The sequence below is a fragment of the Meleagris gallopavo genome, chromosome 4, assembly GCF_000146605.3.
Source record: "Meleagris gallopavo isolate NT-WF06-2002-E0010 breed Aviagen turkey brand Nicholas breeding stock chromosome 4, Turkey_5.1, whole genome shotgun sequence".
Lineage (NCBI taxonomy): Eukaryota > Metazoa > Chordata > Aves > Galliformes > Phasianidae > Meleagris > Meleagris gallopavo.
The window spans coordinates 44,437,492-44,448,201 of NC_015014.2; the positions used below are offsets into that span (position 1 = coordinate 44,437,492).

The following is a 10,710-nucleotide window of genomic DNA, read 5'->3' on the forward strand; positions in this document are numbered from 1 at the left end:
TAAAATTGGGAAGATGAGGGCGGTACCTTCTTACTGGTAGTACTGCAGAAATTGTAATTGTGGTGAGCACTAGGAAAGGATTAGTGCTGCTGTGTTCAGAGCAGGTTTGGATAGGAAATGCAGGCCTGGATACCTAAATAATGCTTGGTTAACAGTTGTTCTACGTGTGATAATGGTTACAACATAATATTGATTCCAGGAGAAATCCCAGGCGTACACACAGACTGGAAGGAGAAATCCTTGACAGTAGCCCTGCAGAGAAGGACCTGGGGGTCCTGGCGGATGAAAAACTGAACATGAGCCAGAAGTGTGCTCTTGCAACTTGGAAAGCAAGTGGTATCCTGGGCTCCATCAGAAGTGGGGTGGCCAGCAGGGACAGGGAGGTGATTGTCCCTCTTTACTCTGCCCTTGTGAGGCCCCATCTGGAGTATTGTGTCCAGGTCTGGGGCCCCAATACAAGACCAGGGAGGTGTTGGAAAGAGTTCAGAGGAGGGTCACAAAAATTATCTAAGAGCTGCTGCACCCCCCTGGAGAAGAGAAGGCTGTGGGGTGACCTCAATGCAGCCTTCCAGTACCTAAAGGAGGGAGCCTACAAACAGAAGGAGAGTTAACTTTTTACAAGGGTAGATAATGGCAGGACAAGGGGAAATGGTTTTAAGTTGAGGGAGGGAAGATTTAGGTTGGATATCATGGGGAAGTTTTTTACACAGAGAGTGGTAGGGTGCTGGAACAGGCTGCCCAGAGAAGTGGTGGATGCCCCGTCCCTGGAGGTGTTCAAGGCCAGGTTGGATGGGGCCCTGGGCAGCCTGGTCTAGTATTAAATGGAGAGGTTGGTGGCCCTGCATGTGGTGGGAGGGTTGGAGCCTGACGATCCTTGAGGTCCCTTCCAACCGAAGATATTCTATGATTCTCTGATTCTCTGGCTTTGGTACTCCTCTCTCATTAAGTAGGTTACTCATTGATGGGATTTATTAAGAAATACTTTGTGACTTGGCTACTAATGATATTCATTTAACTAGACCAGGATGACTAGCACAGAGGTTTTACTTTGGATATCATCTTCATTTTCTTCTTCTTCCATGTGTTTACAGAAGAAGTTAATTTAAACTTACGAGTGAAACAAATCAGTTCTATTAATCTTCTTAGATAGAATTTTATTACCCTCCACGCTAAAGAAGATGCCAGGAAATCTGACAAGTGAAGTCTGTTCCCTTTAGAGGTTGTATTTTCATATTCACAGAAATTAAGCAGGGACAGACACAACTTAGAGAATAACAACTGCTTTAGAAGCAACAGATGGAATTTGGATAGGTGATGGGGAAAAACTGTTAGTAAATATTGTGGCAGCTGCAAAGTTTGGCAACTGACAATATTTAAAATGAATGAGCATCTGAAAGCCTTGCAAATTTGACCTTATATTTATTTACTTTTAAAAAGTCTATTTCAGATTTCTTTTAATGAAGGATTTATGTGATACAATTGCTCTGCTGGAGGAGAAACAGTTTATAGCATGTGCATTGCTGAGGATTAGGTCAGTTAAGTGCTAGGTGTGTTTCAGTTAGAGCTTCTGGATTTCATGGTGTCTTATTCATGCTTACAGATCTTTCCTCCTGACGCTATATGCTTTTGTCAGGAGAGAGATCTTCATGCTGCTTATATTAGAGCACTGGTGACTGCTTCAAAACAGAAAGATTAGGAGTCAACAGATAATTGTAATCTTTCTAACAAGTCACACTGAGGACTCTGTCCTTAAATGGCTGTTCACAAGCAATGTTTGTCTTTTTTAAATTGTTAGTTGACAGTCAAAAAGATCAGCAAACCACCAGCTGGTGGAGTAGAATTTTATGGTTATTTTTTTTCCTTCTCTGTTTCTTTTATTGGAAGCTACAAGCTAAAAGAAGTTTTACATAAGAGTAAAGTAAATGGAAAATGCTGTCCTTTTTTTTTTACTAGTTTCTTATTTTTATAGTTTCTTCTGTGTTATGTTAATGTTCATTCTGTGTTTCAATTCCTAATGTTCCTCCACAAAGGTAACTATTCCTATTGCTAAGTTCTACTGTTCTACTCAAGGAAATGGATGTCTTAGAAAATGCTAAGATGAGAGAAATGAGAGAAAACCCGATTTCACATTTCATATTAGAATTTAGCCAAGTACTTAAGTATATGATTGTGAACTTCAAAAACAACCACAGAATCAGCAAATCAGTAGTGCTTCCCTCTGTATTAGGAAACAGACTGGAAAAGGAGTCATCTGCCTATTCACTTACCTGTAGACAATACACGAGACCCTTCCTTTTGATTTTTCATGAACATTGGCCAGCTTTTTTTTTTTTGTCCAAGTGATACCTCCCAGGTGTCTCCAAAAGCTTTGTTGGTGCCTTTCAGTATGGATTTGCAATGTCCATTGATATTTAAATGGGGTCTTTTTTGAACAGAATTTTTTACTTGTGCTTAGAGACATGATGGCCTTGTAAAGCTGACAATTTTGTTACTCCTGGTACCTTGACATTTATTGTGAAATTCAGAGGCTCTACAGCAGTCATTTAAAATCCAGCTTCCATTTCAATGTTTATTTTGTTTTTTTTTTTTGTTTGTTTGTTTTTCTGCAGCACAAGCAAAATATTTGATAGTGCTGCATTGCAGATGAAGATATTTGTGGTGATTTTGTCTTTTGTGGTGGTCTCAACTGGATCCAAGACACTATAGTCTTGGGAAAACTAGTCTTACTCTTTCTAAATTACTCTAGGCTTCAGAAAAGGAAGCTGTATCAACTCTTTGGTTAATCTGGTCTGTTGTGGGATACACCACAGTGTGTGCCACGGAACAGTAGCATGACAGATTAGACACTGCCACCTTCTGGATATACTCTGGTAAACTTAATGCTGACCTCAAATCAAAATAGCCTTTTAAAAACAAATTAAAAACTCTACAGTCTTGCAGAAGAGCCTTTTGTAAGCTGTGTTTTTTTAATTTGTGTTTGAATTAGCACTCAATGTGTTTGAAATAGAGATCAGAGCCTTAGTGACCCAGCATACTGCAATATACTGTAAACAGCTTCCCAGTGCCGGAGCAGTTGTGTTGACACTGTGATAAATGCTTCCTATTTACACCCGACTTAAATAACTGATTTATTGCAGTAGACCATGAGCTTTCTTTTAAAAAGAATATTTTCTATACTTGTTTTCATGAAGTTTCTCTAATTTTTTTCAGCTCAATGCAATGGCAAACCGAGCAGCAGGCAAGGGATATGAAAATGAAGACAACTACTCCAACATCAAGTTTCAATTCATAGGCATTGAGAACATCCATGTCATGAGAAACAGCCTGCAGAAAATGCTTGAAGGTATAACTGTTTTTATTGAATCCAAAGGAAAAGATTAGACACAAACTAGAACTTCTCTGAAATCAGTAATAAAAGAAAACTTTACTTGCTAGCTCATGGACTTCTGACATTGATCATCATTACATTTAGGAGAATTTTCCTAATTCCAAAAAACTCCTTGTTTCATGAGTAGAATCTAGATAAAACTTACATTAATGACAAACGTAATTTGACTTTAATATCTTACTGCTACTGTTTCTTCCTTTGTGGTTTACAGTTTGATGGTACAATGAAAAAATTGCTTATATCTGGTTACAATGGTGGTAGAAAACATAAAAGACTTTTAAAAAGTCTTTAACAAAGACTTTAAAAAAACAACCTCAAAGCATAATGATTTGATTTTTTTTTCCTTTCCCTTTGGTCTTTGTACTTTAAATTTTAACAGAGATTTATTCATTTTCTAGGGCTATTTATGAAATACTCAATATGTATAACCATTCAGCACCTTCATAATCCCACAGAAATTAATAACATTTATAAATAACTAGTGTATAAAGCAGCACATCTGTATTGCCATTTATTATTTGAATTACATTGCTGCTAAGAGGACTTTTTGGAAAAGGGTAAGGATAAACAAGCCATCCTTGACCCACAGTTAATTTGTTGATTTTTAACAGGCAAATAATAAATGATCACTCCAGCCCACGTAGTCTCAGTATTCACTTCATGTATATCATCAACAGAAGATTTCTGAATGTTCACCTCCTCAGCCAGCATGATCTAGCTATCCTCAGTGCTTTACCTATACCTCTTTATTGTTATTATTGCTACCCCTTTATTCTTTATTATTGTATCTCATCATCCATGTGCAAATGTGAATTCTAAATCTAAGAAGGCCGTAGGAAGAGGTGTGTTGTGTTTCCACATAAGAGCAATTTTTGAAAACCAGAAGCAAAGGATGATGCATGTGAACAGTCTCTTGTTGCTCCTCATTTCCTGTAGAAATGGGCCGTCCCAAGAGGAACTGCCCACTCCCCAGAGAAGTGCTGATGTGATTACTGCTTTTCCATGGATGTAGTGTCTCTGCCAAGTTCTACCCTTCCATGGGACTAACAAAGAAGGCAGGCACAGGAATTTACTTTGTCCTGTCCTCTTTGATCACAAATGTTTCTAAGTCAGACTGAGTGGACTTCTGTGATCCCTGTTCAATGACTATGCTGTTCAGATGAAGGAGGAGGGTTTTTGGCCCATTGTTCTGTGCACTGCAGATGTGAGTGTACTCAGACATACAGAAGATTTTAGGTTAAGATATGGTTAGTACATCATGATGTATTCTTGCTTAGTTACTTGAAATATAAGGTCTCAGGACGGAAAATAGAAAGTTTTTTTTAGCAAACTGCAAATCCTTGTTTGGCTAGAACAGAGGTCGGCTGAACAAACCCATCCCTTTGTTTGCTCAGCTTGAGACCAGCAAGGTTGAAGCAGTAAACAACCGGCCTGGCTGCACATGATAGTGCTGTGTATTATTTTAGACCAGAAGTTCATGAGCTGGGCTCCTGGCCCACACTGAGCGGTAACAACATAATTCCCAATAAATGAAATGAAACAGTTTTGCTTGGGGCAGAACTTCCTAGCATCTGTTGCAAACATCTTTGTTTTGTTTTCTGTTGGATTTGTATTTGTTGTGTTGAAGTCTCATATAGGATCAGAAATTAAAGAAGTGAATACTGCAAGACTTGAGGCTTTTGCTGAATCTTATGATTCAGCAGTTGAGTGCATAAGTAGGGCTTCTCTCATGTAAAGCATCAGACAGTTTTTCTCTCTTTTTTTTTCATTTGTGATTTTAACTTTAATTCTAATAAACTTATTTCTATTAACTTTAACATAACTTTGTTCCTATATGTTAATCTTAACAAAATTTTTTCGTGAATTAAAATATAAATATTAAATTGGTTGAATAATGAATCTTTTTTTAGAACATATAAAAAAGTTGGGATTTCACTTTAATACGGAAGAAAAATCCTTTTCAAGCTGCTGAAATTTCCTTCAAGAAAACAATTGTTTCACTGTTGGTCTCTGCTGCCTCATTACTGCTTTGTATAATATAGAATTTTATTCTTTAAATAGAAGTGTACGTGATGGCACCTGTATTAATTTTGATCCTGTGCACAACTTCCAGGGCATAATTCTTAGTATTAGAAGGAAATATGGTACATGAACTTCTCACTGAAAAGACTGAAGTGCTGACCTGTTGTCTGGTATTTGTGATGACCTCTATCCACAGGGTCTTGATTTTTCTATGCCCAGCCAATGCTCTTTCCCATGGCATGGGTGCAGAAGGTCTTATTTCTCCCAGGTTCTGCTATCAAGTTGGATTTGTTTGTTTGTTCTGATCAAAAATGGGTTCCAAGTCTTCTTTTTTTTCTTTCTTTTTCTTTTTTTTTTTTTTTTCGTTGTCCGGTGCCATTCTTTTTTTCCCTATTGGGATGAAAATTCCTTTTTTTTTCCCTTAGGAATTCTTATCTGGACTCAGTACTAAGGTACAGATCAGTAGCCAAAATCATGTGAAATATATGGTGTGTGCCTTTAGTTTAGGACATTCTGAACTTTGCTCAGTGAAGTGGTAGGTAAATATTGATTCCAATTTGGCAGTGGGAATGAGCAAAGCACTATTTAGCTTTACCTTGGACTTCTGTAAACAGAGACAGCAGCTTCAGTCAAAACTGAGCTACTAATAGGTCATGCTTCCATCTGCACAGAAGCATTAATCATGTGAAAAGCTGTTTGCTCTAGTGTTGCTATGTATGCATTTTTATAAATACCTTTCAAAAATGACTTTTAAAATCACCATCTGGAAGAGACCCTACATACAAGGATTGCAAGATTTCACATGGACATATTAGGCTATTTTGAATCTGAATTAAAAGGACTGAGGACAGTTGGATACACTCAGATGTGATATAAACTCTGAATTTGTCCTGTAAAATGAAATGTTGGTCACGTTGAAAGAAATGGAATTTTTGCCACAGATGAAAGTTAACTGAGCATTTTAGAAGCATTTTAGAGATCTAGTAAGACATTATTAATTCACAGGTAATACATTTACTCAGTTTAAAAAAGGCATTGTTTCACTGTACTCCTTAAATAAGTTTCGTCAGTTAATGTCTTTTACTTTGTGACAGTATAACGGTACATGGATCAGAATAAATGTATAATATATTTATGTGGTCAATTTAATATCTCGCACCAAGTATTGCTGGGTGTTTGTTGCTGGAATCAAATATCTAACTTAGATTTGGATGGCCTTTTTTATTTCTTGTGATGTAACAAACTCTGTAATATTAAAAAATATGCAATTGAATATTGTAGGATAGATATTTAATGTTGTAAAAGCAGAGAGAGATTTATTTTCTTTAAACATGGTGCAGAGCTAGAAAAGTTTTCAGTAAAATGTTTTCCTTGTCGAGTTATGACTTTTCCTCACCCTAAGGTGGTGTTTCCTGGCTGCATGTCAAATTTTAATAAGGTTTAATTGAGAGACAAGGAACCATTGAGTGAACTGCTTTATCTGAAGCACCACTGTATGTGGTGATGCCAAAGGCTCAATTTAGTGGTGCTGTTCTTAGAGCACTTTCTTAATTCATCTTCACCAGCAAATGTGGATGGGATAGGAGGCTGGGGCATGATTCAGTGGTTGTCTGCCCATCCAGTGGCAGGAATGTGTTTATTTTCTGATTCTGTGCCCTCAGTTTAAATAGAAGTCCCTTTCTCTAAAGAGTTTGAAAACTACATTCACAACACAACTTGGAAAACGTGCTGCTCAGAAGGATGTATTTGGTAAACTGACTGCAATAGGCTTCCCAACAACTTATTTTAAACTGAAGTGTATGTACTTGGGGAAATTGTAGACAGCCCTCTTTCTCAAATGTATGAGAAAGTAATAGAATCATAGAATCTCAAGGTTGGAAACAACCTGCAAGATCATCTAGTCCAACCTTCCTCCCATTAACATTGCTACTACTAGCCTCTAAACCAGATCTTGTAGCTGTACAGTAATAATAGTAAATACTTTACTTCTACTTTAATAGTAAAGTTTTGAAAGCATAAGGGACTATATTGACTGTGCATTTAAGATGAAGCTTGTTTTACAGTTTGTGAAATGAAATCGCCTTCAATGAGTGACTTCCTGTGGGGCCTTGAAAATTCCGGCTGGCTGAAGCATATCAAAGCCATTATGGATGCCGGCATCTTTATTGCAAAGGTAAAGTGTGGAACACAAAAACAGAACTTGGGCTGACCAGATACAGAAAGTGAGGACCAAATTCTTTGTCTGTGGGTAACTTCTGTTGTCTTCAGTGAAGTTGTATCTGAAACTAATATTTCCTGTGATGCCTCACATATGAGGAGAAACAATCTTTAGGTGCTGTTGCACGGACATTTTGATAATAGGGTAAAAAAAAAGTTTGTGTTATTTTGCACTGGAGATCTCAAATCTACTGTAGTCTCTACTATCCTGTATCTTGGTACTGCCGTATATTTGAATGTCCTTATTCAAGATAGACAGGGATCTACTGGAGAGAATCTAGTGGAGGACCACAGAGATGAATAGGGGCCTGGGGCATCTCCTTTGTGAGGAAAGGCTGAAAGACCTGGGACTTTTCCTCTTGGAGAAGAGGAGATTAAATGGAGATCTTATCAATGCTTATAAATATCTAGTGAATGGGCATCAAATGGATGGAGCCAGACGACAGGACAAGGGGCAACAGCATAAAATGGAGCGCAAGGGTTCCATCTGAACATGAAAAAAATCTTCTTTACTTCATGAGTGACAGAGAACTGGAAGAAGTTGCCCACAGAAGTTGTGGAATCTCCTATGGAGATGCTCAAAACCCACCTGGAAATTTTCTTGTTCAACCTACTGTAGGGAACCTGGTTTAGCAGGGGGTTGGTCTAGATGATCTCCAGAGGTCCCTTCCAGACACTATGATTTTAGCAGTGTTTGTCACTGTTACTTTCCCTATTGCTTCTGCCTTCTCCACTGCTGCTTTGTTGAAGGTTTCTTCTCTATGACTTCATCTTCACATTATATTTGTCCTAAAGGAATATTAACATTATCTCTTGAGTTATTTAGCAACCACTTCAATTCACTTCCTAAACCAGTACCTGTCAATTACAATGGACAAATTCTCTAGTGACTTGTACTCTTAAATGCTTGGTAACTGCTTCAGAGAAAAAGTGCTAGCTTTAATAAGAAATTATTTCTTCTAATCCCCCTCAAGTAATACAGATATTTGTCATCTACTAAAAGTAATTTTAGTTTTATTATCTCCATCCTTGACCAGCATCTTTTACTGGTTCTGTTCTTATTTTTTAAGAACATAAATAAGAACTAAACAGTTCTTTTTAGTGCAGGCCATTTTATTTACAAGACCTTCCATTTAGAAATATAAGGACAAACTTAATGGATCTCTCACCTCAGCATCTGCTCGTTTCTCTTGCCTTGCTTCTTCCTGCTCAGCAGTTGTAATTTCTTACCTGAACACCAGCTGCAAGATAAATGCACATATTTTCTCCCAGCACTACTAGCTTACAGACATCAAGTCATTTAATTAGTTTTTGCCAGCTTTTTCCTCAGTGACTCAGTATTAATGTATGAAAAAATGCGTTCTTTCTCCATATGGTTGCTAGTCTTATGCTTCCTTGGGCATGCATTTTGACTTGTTCTTATTTGCACAGTTCCCAGTTCTCAGTTTTTGGTCTTCTGCCCACATGGGTTCTATTTTAGAAGAATATACTTGTCTCTTTAGATAAACATAGATAATTTATTATTACTCTTTGTTCCCTTTTAAGCCCACATTTAATCTAAACGTTTATTTTCCTAAGCAGTGTCTTTCCTAAACTATTTTATTTCTCTGATTTCTAAGTATAATTCTCCTTAGAAATGACAAATACCAAACTCCTTAGAATTTAAAATAACTCTCAACTTCCAAAAATAATGCAGCACGAGACTCTGGAGAATTTAGTATAATCCCTTCTTTATGTGTTTCTCCTGGGTTATGTATATTTTCTCTCTCCAGAGTTTAATTTAAAGTGATTGTTACAATCTTGTTTATTAGATGTAAATGTTCACCACTGCCACAGGCTTTGGTTTTTTTATTCTGCCAAACCATGACAAGCACGTATTTAATGCAGTATGGTGTGATAATATCCATTTTAACATCTGGCATCAGAGGCAGACATTACCATTATTGACATATTCATCAAGGAGAGAAATTAGGAATCATATGAAAATATGGCTGTTCTGTAGCTGCTGCGAGTGAGAGCATTAGCAGTAGCTGAATTGGCTTTAAGTAACTGTCCACTCTGAACAACTGATGTATTTTAATTGTCCTGTGATCTGTGTGGTCAGGGTATTCATGTACACAGCTGGCCTTCTGCACTGGGAACTAGTGTAGCCATCATCCAGATGACTGTGTTGGTATATTTTTGAAAATGTGCCTATTCTCATCTGAAATCAGGGAAGAGTGCCTATCACATGTTATAAATGAGATTTTTATAATCTTCTCCTTGAAGTTCCCAGATCCAGTATTTAGGTCTCACTTGCATTCACAGAACGGTGAGCTGGTACTCCGATCCAGATCTTCTCCATCCTGGGTATGGTCAAAAGGTTATTTCTTCCTCTTCTTTTTACATAGCCCAAAGGCATATTTAGTCATTCCATGCAGGTAAAACAACTTCACTATCACTACTGAAAGTAACCCGAAGCCAGAATAGACAATTAGAAGGACTGCTTGACATATGGGATGGGATTCACTGCTCCTTTAGTATAATCACTGTTGATATGGATCCCATTTTCTCCTGTACATCAACAAGTGATACTGCAGCCACCATGCTGCATAGGATAGGATAATATAAAGACGTTGCAAATGAGAAAAATTGTGCTCAACATCATTCAGAAAGTCTGTGGCAGAATAAAAAATTGAATGAGTTTTCCCAGTTCCCAAAGGAATGCCCTCCCTACTGTGCTGTCTCACTTTTCCTCTCTTACCATTGCCTCTCCTCTGTCTGTGAAATCTCCAACTTTTTCTGTGTTCTCAGGCTGTGGCTGAGGAAGGTGTAAGTGTGCTTGTTCACTGCTCTGATGGCTGGGATAGAACAGCCCAGGTTTGCTCTGTAGCAAGCCTTTTCTTGGATCCGCATTACAGAACTATGAAGGGATTCATGGTAAGCAGGTTCTCTTTCAGAGAGTATCATTTTAGAGAATTAAGATGAATGACTTTGTTTCTAATGGAAAATAAATTTCCTTAAGTATGCCTTTTGAGCTGGGTACACATCTATTTTTTTTCTCCTTAACCTTGATCAAAAAACTTTCTTGAAGCCCTAAGGAT

The 10,710-nt window shown here is 37.6% G+C and overlaps 1 protein-coding gene across 1 annotated transcript; it reads left to right on the forward strand.

Annotated features, from left to right (window-relative positions):
* Positions 1–3,180: 3,180 nt before the first annotated feature.
* LOC104910759 (myotubularin-related protein 7-like) lies at positions 3,181–10,699 on the forward strand. The gene is made up of 3 exons (XM_010710141.3): positions 3,181–3,343; positions 7,474–7,583; positions 10,421–10,699. Exons 1-3 carry the CDS (start codon positions 3,220–3,222, stop codon positions 10,592–10,594), a joined length of 408 nt encoding a protein of 135 aa, XP_010708443.1. The 5' UTR covers positions 3,181–3,219; the 3' UTR covers positions 10,595–10,699.
* The last annotated feature ends 11 nt before the right edge of the window (positions 10,700–10,710 follow it).

Bases quoted from the DNA above. Each gene is read 5' to 3' on its own strand.
- LOC104910759 (XM_010710141.3), top strand. From the start codon at position 3,220: ATGGCAAACCGAGCAGCAGGCAAGGGATATGAAAATGAAGACAACTAC. The intron at 3,344-7,473 runs GTATAACTGTTT...CTTGTTTTACAG, and splicing joins CCTGCAGAAAATGCTTGAAG to TTTGTGAAATGAAATCGCCT. The intron at 7,584-10,420 runs GTAAAGTGTGGA...CTGTGTTCTCAG, and splicing joins CCGGCATCTTTATTGCAAAG to GCTGTGGCTGAGGAAGGTGT.